The sequence below is a fragment of the Girardinichthys multiradiatus genome, chromosome 2, assembly GCF_021462225.1.
Source record: "Girardinichthys multiradiatus isolate DD_20200921_A chromosome 2, DD_fGirMul_XY1, whole genome shotgun sequence".
In the NCBI taxonomy this organism is placed as follows: domain Eukaryota; kingdom Metazoa; phylum Chordata; class Actinopteri; order Cyprinodontiformes; family Goodeidae; genus Girardinichthys; species Girardinichthys multiradiatus.
This window is the reverse complement of record NC_061795.1, coordinates 41,876,452-41,895,199: the sequence shown is the minus strand read 5'-3', so window position 1 is coordinate 41,895,199 and position 18,748 is coordinate 41,876,452. Positions and strand designations below refer to the sequence as shown.

Here is an 18,748-nt window from a genome sequence, read left to right as displayed (position 1 = left end):
ATAAGTACTAATCTAGAGGAGACATTATATATTACATAATGAGAGGGAAATGTGCACCAGCCGGGTAACCGGGCTGGGAAGGCCAACTGCTACAGGCCAAGCACATCCCACCAGCCACCCCAGTGTGGGCACAAGACATGCTCCACGCTCCACTTACCCGACCGCCAACCGTAGCCCTGCGCCCGGCCAGGGGCAAGAGCCACAGAAGGAAGCACTGGAGGAAGGCCAGCACAGCACGCCAAGGACCAGGCACCCCACCAACCCCTCACCCAAACCCCGGAGGAGCCCCAGGATGCCAGCCACTCACCCTCCCGCACGGCACACCCCACCGCACCAAGCAAGCTGGCCAGCCCCTCCACCAAAGCGAAGCCACATCTCAGTCAACACTACACACCACCCGGCCAAGAACCCCTCGTTGGAGCCCGATGCCCCCCCAACCCATGGACTGGGCAGCGAAGCCAGGGACCGAGATCCAAGGCAATCCAAACGATCCCGAGGGAGCCGAAAAGCCAGCCCAGCACCAGACAACCCCCAAGACCCGAACCCCAGCCCAGATCCCGACCAGAAGGCCTGTTTCCTCTCCTGGCCTCCAGTACTGTGTAACGTTTTGTACTGAATTTTATTTGATTTATGGTTAGTGAGAGAGATGGTGCATTGTTGTAACACTTAAAAAGCCAATTGAGGTACAGATTATTTAACCTTTTCTATCCAAGGCTCAAAACTGCCTGACTGAAGAGATTATGTTGGGTCCGAATGGGAGACACAGGGTGAATCAGATCAAATCAACTCAGATTTGAAGAAGGGTGAGAATAAATAGGAAGTTAATAGACTTTTTTTGTTCAAAAAATGTTGCAGCATAACTACAAGTTTTTTATTCCCACTTTTAAAAGCAGTTGTTCCACTTATTCCATTGTCCAGTTTCTAACCACTATCTGTTTTCTCTGTGCATTTCCACACAAAATAAATGGAATTTCTACAAAGGCTGGGTTAAACTTTTGGTTTAAATGTTAAAGACTATCTATACTCTGTCATCTCACAGGGCGGAACCGATTCTGCAAAGAATAAAGGAGGACCGGACCAGAGTGGTCTCGCCTTCGTTTGACAACATCAAATATGACACATTTGAAATTGAGGAGTACCCCCTGTCTGCTCAGGGCTTTGACTGGGAGCTTTGGTGTCGATACATCAACCCACCAAAGTCCTGGTGGATGCTTCGCAACCACACAGCCCCCATCAGGTAACCAGAAGACGTTCTCTATATTTCTACTGAGAACTTTCCAACAATAATAGAAAATAGTCAGAATTTCATTACAGAGCATTTCTTTCTATCATGACAAATACCAGCAGTGTATTAATTATTAACTTCCCTTGAAGCATATTGGTGTGTCTTTGATGAGATCACTTACTAGGTTCATTATTTTTACATTATGATGTTTGAACTCCTAATTCCCATGAATGATTACATATTCAGATTCCAATAAGTGTCAGCTTTCTAAAACCCATATGAATCCTGGAGAATAAAATTACAGCCATAAAGCACAATAAAAGTAACACACAGAAACGGTTGCATCATAGAGCCATCACACAAGTTTTCAAGACAATGCAGGCCTATTACCAGAAATTCAATAATTGTGGCCAGAATGAATGATAGAGGTTGCAGAGACGGACTCTAGAAATTAACCCAGCAACAAAAGCAAAGTTGCTTACTGACCAATATCTACACATTACCTCTAAAGTTGGAAAGTAAACACGATGTGTATAGATTATGGCAAGGAGACATATCTTCAGTATTATAATTAAGGAAGATGAATATCCCAAACTTGTCATAATGGGGACTCTGAGATACAAAACCACGAGGACAAAGACCGTGTTTTGACAGTTTATTTAGAAGATTGGACTGGAACCAGGGCTGGAACTGGTGGACAAACGCGGGGTCTCTGTGAAGGAGAAAGACAAGCTGGTAAACACTGGGTGGAAACAGAGAAAATGTGAATGGATCTGACAAAGCAGTTGCTGAACTGAGAGGCTAATATGCTGGGGTGTTGATTACTGGAGGAAGAACAGGGAGTAAGAAAGAACCGAGAAAACTAAAGGAGAAAGTACTGATCACAACAGAAACACCACAGGGAACACAAAGGGACCAGGATAAAGATGACATAACTTAACAGGACATAAAACCATACATACAAAACACATAACTCAGGTTGAGGAGCTCCAAATTTCAGTCACTTGTATCCACAACTTGTTCTTTCAGTCATGTATTCAGTCCTTGTATCTCAAGACCCAATTTAGAAAAACTGGTAAATCAAAGATTTGCATTTTAGCAAAGCTTTATTCATTACACTTGACTGGAGCATCACCTGGATTACTGCATATAAAGCCCAAATCCTTCTATCAATTCTACCATCACTTGTACAAACAAAACAAAATACCTGCTCCATTTGAGGCAGAATCTGACTCTTGACCAAGAGGGAGCTGTCCACCTTTTTCTGGTTCAGAACCACGGCCTCAGTCTTAGAGGAGCTAACTTTTTATCCTGGTGTTTCACCCTTGGCAGCTTACTGCTTCAGTGCCTATTGAAGGTCACCACCTGAAGATGACAACAAAACCATATCATCTTCCAAAAACAAACCAGACACTCTTCTCTTCAATTCTATGCCTTGAAATTCTGTCAAGGAACACCACAACAGGATCAGAGACAAAGATAAGACCAGTCCAACCCAGACCGAGAAGAAACTAATGCGTAGTAACAAATGATGTTTATGGGTGCCTACACTCACCCATTTTTTTAAAATCAGACCACCCAGCCTGATGCTAACCCAAACTGTATCCCTTGCTCATCTCCATCAGATGTTGGTCATGGCACAGAAAGGGCATTTTTGCTGCTCCACAGCAGATACTAAGGCATTTTCTTGACTGTTTTGACAAATGTTAATGTTAGACATAAAATGCATTTTATTAACAGAGAATCTCTGGGTTTATGAACGTGAGGGTAAAAATCAAATGTTTTCTGGCTCTTCAGTTCAATTCACAGGTTACTGTGCTATAAAAACAACTATAGTTTATATATAAGCTGTGATCTCAGTGTGATGTTGTTTGATGTTGGAAGCCTGTCATGGGAGTGCCTTGTTTCTCTCAGCATTTTTAGGTTTCTGTTTGCCAATCTGTTTATCCTTAGGGAAGAGAAATTCGCCCAAACGAGTTGCTTTTGTTAGTATGTTGTCTTACATAGTGATATGAGGAGATGTGTGGGACTGACAGCATGAATAGTAATCAGTTACTTTTTTCCACTCTTGTTGATTCAGTTTGATGTTGGTCCCTCTTTTTGACAACAGTTCCATTTGTTTGTATGATGCCATATATAGGTTCATGCTGACATGCTAGAACATTACTCCATCTCTTCGAATATGTAGTGTTCTTGGAATAAAAGCCCAGCTCCTCAGGGTGTAATTTCCAGTGTAGGCTAATTGTGGGTTAGAAAAAGGATTTTGTATGTCGGTTTCCGAGAATATTTGCATTTAAACTCCCCTATTGCCATGCATTTAAAGCAGTTTTTTTCTGACACCTCTCTTTCCTCCATTCACTTTCTATTTCAGAACCCCAGCCCTGATTGGCTGCTTTGTGGTCGACAGGAAATACTTTGAGCAAATCGGCCTGCTTGATGAAGGCATGGAAATTTATGGTGGAGAAAATGTGGAGCTCGGCATTAGGGTAAGACTATTAATTTCACTGCCAATTCCAACTAGAAAACATTTCAGCACCTAAGGAGGTTCATAATATCTGCTGCATGGTGTCATCTGTACAAGTGTCTTACAGCCATTGTCACATTCTGAATTGAAATAATCTGCATTGCAGCTACATTTGTCCTGCAAAAGCTGACAAATGACCTTTCCTTTGACAGAATGGGAGCTTTATCTGTCAGCTACGATTTTCATTTAGCATGACTCAAGCAAATTGAGCTGATTAGTAATGATGTATTAGCAGCAAGATAAAAATTTAACATAATAATTTAAACATAAGGTTAGAATTATAATGTTATTATACATCTATTAAAAAAAAACAGTATTACTTTCATTGTATACTATCTGTTGACATTACACTTTGCATTTATATCTTATTTAACTGTAGGTGATTTAATGTGCCATATTTATGGTGTAGATGTATACTTTGAAAGAGATTTTGGAGACCAGCTAGTTGTGTCAAGTTTAAAATTTGTCCCAAAATGATATTAGTATTTTCACACTGTTCAGAGGTGACAGTAGACAGCTTTAAATGAAATTATTTACTTTAGAATGGAAGATTTTCAAAAAGTCAGCTTATTTTATCATTATATTCTAATTAGCTGTGTTTGGAGGGGGAAAAAGGCAATATGAGTAAACTGTTAAAAATACACTCCGTTTAACATTTTATATATGCTCATTGTGGATGAAATCATATTAATTTTGGTTTCCCGACATGGATCCAGTTTTTAAGCACAGTCCACACCTTTTCATCAGGCTTGAGGCTGGGGCCATTAATGAATTTTACTGTTAGCTAAGCTAACTCCTTATTGTCATTGCACAGTCATAGTTTATACATAGTACAACTGACTCACATTGGTGCTAAAACATACAATAAAAGAGAGTATAACAAATGCACACAGAATAAAAATACAGAATCTGTGCAACAAATGTGCAGAGGCCAGCACATTAAACACCTGGTATCACAATCCTACAAGATTTTGCATGCCCTCTTAAGCAGGTGCTATGGAAGTCTTCAGGGAGTAGGGGGGTGACCTGTGTTTTTCTGAGCCTGAATTAATATGAAATTCATGCCTGTAAACTTCAGAGCAGATCTGTATATGCACCCTGTCCTTTATATACACTACACTGTCAGTTTGAATCAGTTACAGCATCTCACAAAAGTGAGTACACCCCTCACATTTTTGTAAATGTTTTAATCTTTCTTTTCATCAGCAAATTTACACTTTTATACAAGCTGTAAACTGATTACTTTACATTTTATCTAAATGTCATATCTTTAGTGTTGTCCCATGAAAAGACATAATAAAATGTTTACAAAAATGCGAGGGGTGTGCTCCCTTTTGTGGGATACTGTATGTTGAGTGCAGATTCTTCATCTCTCTCAAACATAAAAAAGGCAGAGTGAATTGTTGCAAATTGAATATTCTATAAAATTATTTTATTAATTGCTTAAATTTTAGAAGTTGAAAAAATCCTGTCTCCTTCAGTTGGGATAGTTTGCATCAATGGTGGACTCAGCCTTGACTTTTTCCATTTCTGCAACTCAAGTCTGAACAAACCTTCTCAGATCCTCCGTTCTGAAAAATGCTTAAGTGCCTCTGCATTGATGAGCAGTTATTGTGCCTTTATTATAAAATTCCTGAAATCCAATTATACCAAATGAGTCCCCCAATGTACAGACTAATAAGCTGAACACAAAGGATTATTTGCTCAGTATAAAACAAAGCGCATGAACATGTAACCTCTCTGCAGGGGAGATCTCAGTGTTGCAGTCATGACCCCAGCAGTGTGTTGTTATGAATCAAGTCAGATGTTCCCTGCAGCTGCTCTGCCCGCACTTCGCTTTCGCCTGTGCACTAAAATAGGGCTTAGAGTCACGAACAACCCACCAAATAAACAATGACAAACACTGAAAAGAAATGGGGAGGCACCTCAAAGCTCCCAGTGAGCTTACAGCTTATTATCTAATGTTCACATGCTTGACATTTAAGGTTGGCTGTTCCTGGATAGGCTACCCTTTTATGTCTTTAGGCCTTGAAAGAGCACACACTGACCAGCTGGTTCAGCTACATGTGGACAGATTTTAAAATCTGTTCACAACAACAATTAAAATCTATCCTAAATGATCAGACCTTATTCTCTTATCAGCAGATTAAGATTAAGAATAAATGTAGTCACTTTAATTCAGATTGAAGTGAATCATTTTTTGTTGCAGTGTTTACTGTTAAACTCTTAATAACTCTAATTATGTGACCTAACAGATGTAAAATGAGGCATGTGGAGAAGATTCTAGAGTTCAGTGTCAACTCAAAAAACCTAGAGATTCCACACTTTAAAAATCCACCGCAGCCATCAGCTGGTTTCTGCATAAACTAACTATGAACATACACTTACCAGCCACTTCATCAGCCACACCTGTTTAATGTCTTGTTAAAACAAGGAAATAGGCTATTCACAAGGAAACAATTCAGTGCATTTAACCTTCCAGAAATAGTAAAGGACTTGTTGTCATCCTAAATAAAGGCCACCTGATTGACACCTGTTTCATTACAGAATGAATGACCTTCGTAATTGAACTCCACACTGCTATTATTTTGAACATGTCTCTTTCAGACAATGATTTAATTACACAGTCAGGAGCATGCATATAATGAATGTTCTGTTGATCTGCCATGACTCTACTAAACCTACTAGTGAATTATTTGCCATGTAGTAATAGGATTTCTGCCAGAAACAGTAATTGATCTGGTTAGTCTAGGTGGATGGCTATTATTTTGAACACAACTGTGTACGATAGAGCTTGATAATGGATTTAATAGGGAAGAGAAGTGACTGTCTTACCTTTAAAAAAAAAATGCATGGACACTTGGCAATGTTGTGCAGGAGAAAGAAGGATCTTGAATTAACCTGGATTTAAAGGACATGACCAGACAAACTGTCATGTTAAACATTAACAATGAAGGATGTTGCATTTTGTGAACAGCCCACCAGGACTTATAGCCACCCATTTGGCTTGTCCAGCTCGGAACACATCTCGATGTAAATAAAATTAGCTCGTTGCACTTTGTCGTCTTCTCCATGGTTTGAAGTAGGTGATTCTGTGATTTACCAATGCTTAATTAAGGAGCTATTGATCCTTTTCAGCTTTATTAAACCGGAAATGCTCCAGTGCTCCAGGGTGAAGCTCATCTGCACACCCCCTAGTACAAAATTAAAAACAATAATAGTTTTTAACTAAGCTTAATATTATTTTATTTTTAATGGACTATTACTGGAATCCATAGAAAAGGTCGTAGAAGCCTTAGTATTGACATGCCATTTTGTCTAAATGGTTTCATGAAACATGACATCAAATAAAACCTTAATAACTTGCCTGTTTACACAGAAATACACTTTAACCTCAGCTTTACTTTTTTCAAAACACATTAGGAATGACGGGAATCAATATTTTCATTTTTTGCTGACTTAGCAGGCAACTCAGCAAATTGCTCCTCTTTTAAATCAATAATTATGTAAATCTGTAGTGTTGTTTTGACAGAATCAGTTCTGTCGTCATATCTCAAGGGTTTTTCTCTTATTCTAAATAATTCATCATGTGTGAAGTTCAGCCCAAGGTTTAATGCAGAGAACAGTCAGTTTGTTCTATTTCTATCTCCGTCTTGCCAACCAGCAGGGCCTTTTGTTATCACAGATTTTTTTTTTTTTCTTTGTTTTCCCCCATCATTTATTTCGCCGAAGCTTTCGGTATTTCTGGCCCCATTGTGATAAAAACTGCTTTCACGAAGCTTCATCTGCACCACAGCACATTATTGTGCACATTTAATCCTCATTGTCTCAAGATGGCTTTTCTTTATCACTACAGGCAGTCTTTCCTTGATATGATTTATAATACGCAACTTTACTTTTTTTATTTTCTCAGCAAAACTTTTGAAAGTCCATAAGTGAAATTTGTTAAACATAAACCAAAAAAGGAAAAGAAAAAGTGCGAGACTGATAAGCAGTCAAGAGTTGTAGATGTGCTGCATGGCTGTTTTTTTCCCAGGGAAGAAGATTTATATTTAGATAGAGAAAGAAAAAAAGACCACCACCATCTATTCATATTTTTATCTTCTCTCTTTACTTTCCAGTTTATTTATTTATTTTGTCACATTTTATTTAATATTTCACACAATCTATCCTGTTCTTCTCTTGTCTTTTTAAAATTTTTGTCTCTCTATCACGTTCTGCACACCCACCTTCTGTGACACAGTTTGCTATACTTGAAGAATAGCTCCTCAATGCTCCAACCCCGTGTTGTAAATCCCGGATGGTGAGAGCGCCGAGGTATTTCTGCAAGTGGCATTCACCACCTCAGAATTTGGCTCTGGTTTATGTTCCTGTCTGGGCTCCGAGCCATTACAACAGTTTAGTTATTGCTCTACAGCAGCTCTTTGCTTTGAATGGATGCAGGCAATGAGGCAGCCTTGCAGGAAAGATTTAACACACAAACACATCAGGGGTTGCTACTGAAATTACCACTTTTTTCCAGGTATACAAAAGTCCTTATGCTGAAAGCTTCCTAGAAATTTCTGATGGAAATTAGTATAGGTTTACTTATTAAACATATAAGATTAACAAAGAAACCTTTGCAAAAAATAAAGTCAAAGCAGCTAGAAAAGTACCAATTTTTGGAGAATATTAATTCAGATATTTCTTTGCTTGCTTTATGAAAAGAGCATACTGCCGGTCATCTTTTATCCTTAATCTTTTTTAGGCACAGCTGACGTACAGCAACACAGCTCCCAACAACTTTGCAAACACAACATACTTTGTTTCACATCTCCAAAGTTTCTGTACCACTTAAACTTTTTCACATTTTTCCCGTTACAGTTGCAAGGTTTGTTTAATTTTGTATGACAGACCAACAGAAAGTAGTACACTATTGTAAAGTAGAAGAAAAAATTTTTTTAAATGATTTACAAAAAAGCATCTAAAAAGTATAGTGTGCATATTTATTCATCCCCTTTTACTCTTTTACCTCTAAATAAAATAAAGTGCAACCAACTACCTTCAAAAAGCACCTAATTGTATTAGTTAATAGGTTCCACCAATGTGTAATCTTAGTATAAATTCAACTGTTCTGCGAGGGCCTCAAAGGAGAACAATATTGGACATCTTGAAGACCAAAAAACACAGCAGACATGTTAGGGATAAAGTGGCGGAGAAGTTTAAAGTAGAGGTAGCTTTGAACATCTCAAAGTAATAAGTAATCAGAGAAACAGCCAAGAGCAATAAGTTGTGAACTCTACTTATTTGACCTTAATTAAAAAGTCGCCAACTATGCAATACTTTGTGTTGACCTATATCAAAACATGAGCAAAATCTATTTTCACAATTTCAAGTGTTTGCGTGTCAAAATGTGAAAAATTCTGGGTGTATTACCACTTTTGCAATGCTCTGCATAAATAAATAAAGCACCTGAGCTGCTTCTCCCCCTTTATTCGTTTATCAGGATGACCGTTTCCTGCCTTATTATTGGTTGCCTGAAAGAAAACAGGATGATGACACCAGCTTACTTCTGAAAGGTTCAGAAAGTTTTTGACAATAAGCATTCTCAGCATCTGCACAAAAAGGATTAACTGCTCTAAAATTATGTAGAGGATGTCGTTTTGTAGAGGGGGTTACACAAACCTGCGGAGTACGCAAGATGAAAAGAAGCATACTTACATTGAAAGCAGTGCATTGTCCTTTTTATCAAACAAAATAAAAACCTGTCAAAATATAAAATGAGTCTGAAAATATCCCTGAGAAACAGCCCGTTCAAACTATAGTTTTACTGGCGCTCATTTTCAGTGCACTAGCAGGATGTTATTCTTCCTTGGAAAGATCCGCATTCTGTTTAAACACCTCAGCTGATAAATCTGTAATGCATAAAGACTACATCTGTGCCTAGATGGCTGGTGAAGTTGCAGTTTCCTTCCTCTTCTTGGCTGTGTTGTACATGTAAAGCTAGTCACTCTCTAGCTCTGTAGAGTATCAACAAAACTGAAGAAACAATTCAGCATCAGTTTTGATAGTCAGGGCATGAGCCTTAGAGTTTTTACTATTAGGTTAGGCAATAGGAAAGGCAAACACTATCAATAATGAGACCCTAAAGAACTGAATATTTTGTAATTGTGCTTAAGCTGAATGCCAGCCACAAGCAGACTTGTACAGGTGCATGCACAGCAGTCACCCTGCTCTTGCCTTTGAGGGGAGATGGCACTTCCTCTGCAGAAGGTTTTAGGTAGCTTTAAAAATTTTTCGACTTACATCTTTTGTTTATTCCTGAACAGAGCACTATTAAATTACAAGGAGTGCTGTGCTCAGTTCAAGATATCATGTGAAAACAGCATCTTTGACTTCTCCAAAACATTGAACCCACTTATGAAGAACTTTGTGCTCAAGACTGCATTCAGGCTTTTGGTGATGCGATGAAAGCATTTGGGGAGCGAATTGCACAATACCGATGTATCTAATAAAGTGGCGAGTGAGTGCAACATCTTTCTTAGAGTCTAGGGTTTTTGTAAATTACTTTTCAAAGCATGGTTGTTGTAAATATTTTTACAATTTTTTTAAAGTGAACTTTTGTATCTTGCTTTGAAAACAGGACAATACACAAATATGTGTAGAAACCCAGTCATAACCCATATACTATCTCCTTTTATCTTGTTTTCTGTTTTACAGCTACAGACCAAAGAAGAGGTGTAATGGTTTATTTAAGAGCAATAAAGAAAAATATATTCTATGTTAAAATTGGACTTAGTGGCTTAATAATCCAAGTATATGCTAAATAAACCTTATTGCTCTATAAGTAAAGGCCACCTGGTGGTGTCTCTCAAAGTTGGTAAAAACAATTGAATTTATAGGTTATCAAGTTGGGTCATTTCTAATACTTTTATATAAATTCATTTTTTTAGTTTTTAACAAAGGAAAAACCCTGACATATGACCTTTAAGGCATTGTTGTGCATAGCCTATTCTCTTATCCTCCTCAGTAATATGAAGGGTTTGGGTTTTTTAGGGTATACTTTTTTCAGTTGAAATAACAAAATTGACATTTATTTATTTTTGTTGCTGTACACCCTGTCTACATGAAGACATCTTTTGATCATTCTGTTCTTGCAGCCCTGGTTTGGGAGTTTGTCCCTCATACATCATCTTGTGTGGTGCCCGACAGCTATTTTATACAGATGGTGTAGAAGGAGGGGGTCAATGAGGACTTCCAAGAGGTCTGCACTTGATCTTTTGTTAATTATGACATGCCCTGTCCAGAAACAACTTTGTTGTTCTTTCCCTTTGAGTAAAAGAGCAAATTTCTCTGTTCTTGCAGGGTATATATTGCCGTTAAGCCAGTGGTAAAAGTAATATTGAGCATTGTTTGTTGTTTACACTAAAGACCTTTGTCTTTTAAAAAAGGTTACATTTTCAGTATATTTCGGTGCTAATTAGGGACAATCACTAACCAACCCAAAATGGTATTAAAAATGTGTCCATGCCCATTTAGTATTTGGGCAGAAAACATGAGGCACAAGCAAGGCATCAGTGTTTTGAAATATGTTTGATCTGAAAATTTAACTCAGATAAAGTCCTAGCTGGGTCATTCATATTATTCAAACAGGGACTTTTAGCCTTTAGTAACTAATTAAAAAATATATCTGCCAAACATATGTATTATTTCCAGTGGACTGTATGTTTCTCTTATTTACAGTTAATCCTGTTTGAAACTGTCACCATGCTAGCTTGGATTTGCTCATGTATTTGAAAGCTTCCACTGTCAAAAAGGTGTAGAAAATTGCATGAACAATTAAACACCTGGATTTTTTATTTTATTTTAAAGTACTGACAGTGTCTGATTATCACAACAGGTGTGGCAGTGTGGTGGCAGCGTGGAGGTCCTGCCCTGCTCCAGGATCGCCCACATCGAGCGCGCTCACAAACCCTACACGGAAAATCTGACGACCCACGTGCGACGCAATGCTCTGAGAGTGGCTGAGGTGTGGATGGACAACTACAAGAGTCACGTCTACATGGCCTGGAACGTTCCATTGCAGGTATTCAGCTGCTTGGAGTAATCTTCTTGTATTATCTGTGAGTGAGAGGCTGCAGGTTGTTCTAATTTGTAGTAGCTAATCAATTTAACATGAATACAGTTTGAGCTTTGTCAGTGTTTGTATAGTGCATTTGCAGTAGAAAATGTAATTTTTAAAACATTTCCTTCTGAGATGATAGATCTTGAAAATTTTAAAAGCCCTGATCACTAGCTCTACAGACTTTCTGAGGTATTTCAAAACTTTTCTTTGGACTTCAGCACCTTTTATGACTTGTTTTCACTCTACTCCTTGTACCAGATTGTAACAGTACTCGTACTCGTCGTCTTCCACTTATCCGGGGCCGGGTCGCGGGGTAGCAGACTCAGCAGAGACACCCACACTTCCCTCTCCTCCAGCTCCTCCGGGGGGATCCCAAGGTGTTCCCAGGCCTGCCGAGAGACATAGTCCCTCCAGCGTGTCCTGGGCCATCCCCTGGGCCACCTCCCGGTGGGACGTGCCTAGAACACCTCCCGAGGAAAGCGTGCAGGAGGCATCCGTCTATACCGGATAGATGCCCGTGCCACCTCAAACGGCTCCTCTCGATGTGGAGGAGCAGCGGCTCTACTCCGAGCCCCTCCCGGATGGCCGAGCTCCTCACCCTATCTCTAAGGCAGTGCATGGCCACCCTACGGAGGAAGCTCATTTCAGCCGCTTGTATCCGGGATCTCGTTCTTTCGGTCATGACCCAAAGTTCATGGCCATAGGTGAGGGTAGGAACGTAGACCGACCGGTAAATCAAGAGCTTCGCTTTTTGGCTCAGCTCTCTCTTCACCACAACGGATCGGCACAGTGCCCCCATTACTGCGGCAGCCACACTGATCCGTCTGTCGATCTCCCGCTCCATTCTTCCCTCACTCGTGAACAAGACCCCAAGATACTTGAACTCCTCCACTTGAGGAAGGAACTCCCCTCCAACCTGAAGAGGACAAGCCACCCTTTTCCGGTCGAGTACCATGGCCTCTGACTTGGAGGAGCTGATCTTCACCCAGCCGCTTCACACTCAGCTGCGAACCGCCCCAGCGCATGCTGTAGGTCTTGGCTAGAGGAGGCCTGCAGGACCACGTCCTCTGCAAAATGAAGAGACAAAATCCACTGGTCCCAAACCCGACCCCCTCCGGCCCTTGGCTGAGTCTAGAAATCCTCTCCATAAAAGTTATGAACAGGACTGGTGACAAAGGGCAGCCCTGCCGGAGTCCAACATGCACCAGGAACAGGTCCGACTTAGTGCTGGCAATGCGGACCAAACTCCTGCTCCGCTCGTACAGGGACCGGATGGCCGATAATAAAGGGCCCCCGATTCCATACTCCTGGAGCCCCCCCCACAGGGCATCACGAGGGACACAGTCGGATGCTTTCTCCGGTTCAACAAAACACATGTGAACCGGTTGGACAAACTCCCATGAACCCTCGAGTACCCTGTAAAGGGTATAGAGCTGGTTCAGTGTTCCACGACCGGGATGACAACCACACTGCTCCTCCTGAAGCCGAGCTTCGACTATCGGCCAGACTCTCCTCTCCAATACCCTGGCGTAGGCCTTACCAGGGAGGCTGAGGAGTGTGATCCCCCTGTAGTTGGAACACACCCTCCGGTCACCCTTCTTATGAAGGGGGACCACCACCCCAGTCTGCCAGTCCAGAGGCACTGTCCCCGACCGCCACGCAATGTTGAAGAGGCGTGTCAACCATGACAGCCCCACAACATCCAGAGATTTGAGGTACTCAGGGCAGATCTCATCCACCCCCGAAGCCTTGCCACCACGGAGCTTTTTAACCACCTCGGTGACTTCAGCCTGGGTGATGAAAGAGTCCAACCCCGAGTCCCCAGCTGTTGTTTCCACCAGGGAATGCGTGATGGCAGGATTGAGGAGATCCTCGAAGTACTCCTTCCACCGCACGCTAATGTCCTCAGTCGAGGTCAGCAGCCTCCCACCCCCACTATAAACAGTGTTGGCGAAGCACTGCTTCCCCCTCCTGAGGCGCCGGACGGTTTGCCAGAATCGCTTCGAGGCCAACCGGTAGTCCTTATCCATGGCCTCACCGAACTCCTCCCTGGCCCGAGTTTTTGCCTCTGCCACAGCCCGGTCCACAGCACGCTTGGCCTCACTTTACCCATCATCCGCCTCAGGAGTCCCACAAGCCAACCACAGCCAATAGGACTCCTTCTTCAGCTTGACATCATCCCTTACTGCTGGTGTCCACCACCGGGTTCTGGGATTGCCGCCGCGACAGGCACCGCGGGCCTTACGGCCGCAGCTACAAGCAGCAACATCGACAATCGATGCGGAGAACATGGTCCATTCGGACTCTATGTCTCCAACATCCCCCGGAATCTGGTCAAAGCTCTTCCGGAGCTCTCCCAGAGGTGATCACCACCTGGTGGTGAGTTAGATCCGTTGGAAGAGGAAAAAGTCGGACAGACTTGGCAGGCCCAGGTGCATACTGAGGGTCTGCTGGGAACGCCTGGCGGAGCCCTCCCAGCAGACCCTCACTATGCGCTTGGGCCTGCCAAGTCTGTCCGACTTTCTCCTCCTCCAGCGGATCTAACTCACCACCAGGAGGTGATCAGTAGACAGCTCAGCCCCTCTCTTCACCCAAGTGTCCGAAACATGCGGCCGAAGGTCTGATAATACGACAACAAAGTCAATCTTTGAACACCATGTTTGAACATGGTGTTCATTATGGACAATCCGTGACTAGCACAGAAGTCCAAAAACAAAACACCACTCGGATTCAGATCAGGGAGGCCATTCCTCCTGATCACACCTCTCCAGGTGTCACTGTCGTTTTCCACGTGGGCGTTGAAGTCCCCCAGCAGAATAATGGCGTCCCCTGGAGGGGCACTATCCATCACCCCCGACAGGGACACCAAGAAGGCCGGGTACTCCGCACTACTGCTCGGCCTAAACGACAGTCAGAGGCCCATCCCCAACGCGAAGGCGCAGGGATGCGACCCTCTCATCCACTGGGGTAAACCCCAACACGAGATGGCTGAGCTGGGGGGCAACAAGCAAACCCACACCAGCCCGCCCCCTCTCCACGTGGGCCACTCCAGAGTAGAAGAGAGTCCAGCCCCTCTCAAGGAGATGGGTTCCAGAGCCCACGCTGTGCGTGGAGGTGAGCCCAACTATTTCTAGTCGATATCTCTCGACCACCCGCACAAGCTCAGGCTCCTTACCCCCCAGCGAGGTGACATTCCACGTCCCTAGAGCCAGCCTAAGCATCCGGGGTTCAGGCCACTCAGGTCTCCACCTTCGTCCGCCACCCAATCCTCTTTGCACCGTTCCCTCACTTTCCCCCTGCAGGTGGTGGGCCCACTTGGGGATGGCCTTGTGTCTCTCGTTCGGGTTTGGCCCGGCCAGGTCCCGCGAGGAGCACACCGGCCACCTGGCTCCCCGGCGAGTCCCGACTCCAGGCCTGGCTCCAGGGTGGGACACCGGCTCCGCCGTACCGGGCCTCGATATATTAGTCCTCATGAAGGATTCTTGAACCGCTCTTTGTCTGACCCGTCACCTAGAGCCTGTTTGCCATGGGAGACCCTACCAGGGGCATTTAAGCCCCAGACAACATAGCCTCTAAGATCATTTGAGCGTTCAAACCCCTCCACCACGTTAAGGTGGCGGTTCAAGGAGGTGTGATTGTAACAGGATTTTGTATAATGTGTGCTGAAGAGAAGCATGTCTTTAAGAAACAGGAAAAGACCCAGTAAAGACCTAGCACAGTTCATTGTCTGTTGTATGCCAAATTTTAGCCAGTTGCTCATTTGAAATTACCTTGTTGGTGTTCAATACTATTTTTAGCTTTCAGTTTTCTTTATGAATTTTCATTACATTGAAACAATTTGTCTTATTGTGCGCAGATGCTAGTTAAAGAGAGACTATGCATCCTGTTTAAAATTGTTTACTAAGTTCTGTCATATGTCACACCATTGGCCTATTACTGAGTTAAGTAGCCTTCCTTTTCATTCCTGAATTAATTACAGGTTAAAATTCAGTGCTTAACGAATTGAAAATACCTGAAAAATCAGCCGCAGTCTAAAGATAAATAAAGATTGATAAATCTTTGAAAAGCCCTATTTATTAGGTCTTATTTATTTATTATTTATCAAGACCAAATTTTGCTACACTTCATAATTTAATGATCAAGTTGTCACGTTGGCTGAATGTAGTGGACCCCAGAATGCAGATGGACAGGCAGTGTAACATTAAGTAAAAAGGCTTTATTTTAAGCCAAAAAACAAAACTCACTCTCAGGCGTAGGCAGGAGCAAACAAACAGGCAAAACAGGAACAGATGACAGGAGAGAAGTGGTACCGTTTCCACAATGAGTAAACAGAATGATAGAGTATTTATGGAGCATGGTGAAATTAGAAAATTGATTGCATGATGCAGGTGGACCAAAAGAAGCTGATGGCAGGTTGACAGATGCAGGGAGAACAAAACATGACTAGGCAAAACAGAAATCCAATAGTAAAACTAATCGGGAAGACATAACGTTTAGAACATGAACTACAAAACAATAATAAGAAACTAAAGCACAGACAGGAAAATAAATAATTCCAAGACATAAACTGGAAATAAGAATAACTAAAACCAAAACAAAAAAAAAACACCCTCAAATCATGACACAGGTCTTCCAAAATAGTTTCAGATTTAACTTATCTTGTACACATCTGAGATCCTTGTGAATATCACAAAGCTGTATTTAAAGCAGTCAGAAACAGTTGAGCAGCTGAGAGTTTTGACCTCTTCATTGGCCACTTTATTAGTTACACCTCACTATTACTGCACTGGGCCCCCTTTTGCCTTCATAGCTGCCCTAATTCTTTCTGGTTTTGCCTTAACAAGGTGTCTAAAAAATTCCTCAGAGATTTCTGTCCGCATATACCTTTCAGCATCGCAGATTTGCTGCAGTTTTGTCGGCTGCCCGTCCATGATACAAATATCCCCTTTATTCCACATCCCAAAGGTGCTACTGTTACCTTTTGTCTTGTCAAACCAGTCTACCCATTCTGCTCTGATGTCTGATGTTAACAAGGCATTGTTGCCCTAACAACGGCTGCTCACTGATTATTTTCTTTTTTTTGGACTAACGTCTGTAAATCTGATATGGTTGGGTGTGAAAATCCCAGTAGACCAACAGTGACTGAAATACTAAGTCCAGTCGATCTGGCACAAACAACCAACTAAGGTTGGGCGATTGGCTGAGCCCCTCAACGGTTGTTTTCTCAAGAGCGGTGTTTTGTTTATTTTGGCCTACAGCTTAAGGGCAAAACATAGTCAGGCGTATCGTACTTGACTACATACGCACAGACTGAAAGCAGAAGTCCGCAAGACTTTCTCGACAGGGAGAAAAAGTCTCCACATCAAACTGTACCTGCTCCGAAGATAGGACAATATAAAAATATGTACAACTGGACTTTGTTTTTAATTTGTGGTAAACCCTATATCAGTTTTTATACACTTAGATGCATCTAAGAAACTAAAAAAGAAAAATATATAATATATACAAAAGAATATTTACTTTATTTGCTATTTAAATCTCATGTCTTCAACATCTGTTGTGGAAAAGCTGTTTAAATTTATTTTCTTTTGGGGCTAAATCCTTTCTTTTCTGCCAAAAATTGGTCTTTTTAATGAATGCCATCTCTCTATAACTTCCCTCTTCTCTCAAACATTTATTGTCGCCTTTGAGCTCCTTTATTATTTAAGGCTCTCTAGTTGGCCTTGTAGAATTGCAGGAGAGCTGGAAGGAGCTCGAGGCCCCGAATTCAGCTCCGTATTTACTGCAGCATTTTAAATCTGAGGGTTGAAGCACATTGTATTTTATTGCATTGCTCGAGGTTGTGGAGTATTAGTGAAAAGCTAAAACTGGAAAAATAATGTGTTTGTGTTTACTTCCTTCCCTAGAACTCAGGGATAGACATTGGGGACATTTCTGAGAGAAAAGCCCTGCGGTCCCGACTCAAATGTCGACCGTTCAGCTGGTTCCTCTCCAACATCTACCCGGAGCTGCGATCATACAGCGACACTGTTGCTTATGGAGTGGTGAGTTTCCTTTAACGACCTTGATTTCATTGTACTAATCTATATGTAAATAATATCTGAGGCTACAAAGACTCCCGAAGAAACATTTTCATAGACTTTTGATGGCCATTTTCCTTCTTGTTAAGCATTTTTATGGATTCTTACCAGCCAATACTTTTAAAACTGCACAAATGTGTTTTCAAATCAGTTTTTGTTTTTTCAGAGACTCCTATTTTTCCTTTTTTCAATTAAAGACTTTTCATTAAACTGTTTAATTAAACCTGTTGGACTTATACAATTAAACATGTCCAAAGTAATGAGTCTCTGTTACATTCAAGCCTTTCATAAGTGGGTTGGCACACAGCCGATAAAGCCTATAAATCTCCCTGCAGTCCACAGGATTATCAGGTTTTATTTCTAAAAACCTATGTCTTCCCCACTTTTTTACAGCCTTTATTTCAGCATTTGTAATGCATATACTGTCAGTTAAGACTTGGATTTAGATTGTAATGGGACTGTATGGTGTTGTGTTGAAACCTTGAGCTCAGCATTTAGCCATTGCAACCTTGGTTTTAAATGGTGACTTTCAAAGGATAGAGCTAAATATGAATTCAGAGCTCTGATTGTATGAAAAACCAACAGCATAAATTTTAATTAGTTTGGGCTCCAATAAATTAATACATCACTTAGTGGCGTAGGAGGTATTGGCTTTGCCACCTCTGCATCGTAAGGCTGAGGCATATGGAGATGCGGGCTGAGCATTTGGGTGCTGCCCTGGGGTGGCGATGGGTCTGGCATGGAGATGGCGGTGGTGGGGTGGGGGTGCTTTGGCTACCAGCGCTGAGGTGGGGTTTGGCTGAGGACCCCTGCAT

General features: G+C 41.8%; 1 protein-coding gene across 3 annotated transcripts in view; it reads left to right on the top strand.

Annotated features, from left to right (window-relative positions):
- Nucleotides 1–18,748, top strand: part of LOC124855778 (polypeptide N-acetylgalactosaminyltransferase 18-like) — a 233,783-nt gene that overhangs the window by 161,873 nt on the left and 53,162 nt on the right. For all 3 annotated transcript variants that reach the window (XM_047345868.1, XM_047345867.1, XM_047345876.1), the window contains exons 5-8: nucleotides 1,040–1,237; nucleotides 3,597–3,711; nucleotides 11,629–11,814; nucleotides 17,760–17,897. In XM_047345868.1, the coding sequence (XP_047201824.1) occupies nucleotides 1,040–1,237; nucleotides 3,597–3,711; nucleotides 11,629–11,814; nucleotides 17,760–17,897 (637 nt within the window). The remainder of the gene's footprint in view (nucleotides 1–1,039; nucleotides 1,238–3,596; nucleotides 3,712–11,628; nucleotides 11,815–17,759; nucleotides 17,898–18,748) is intronic.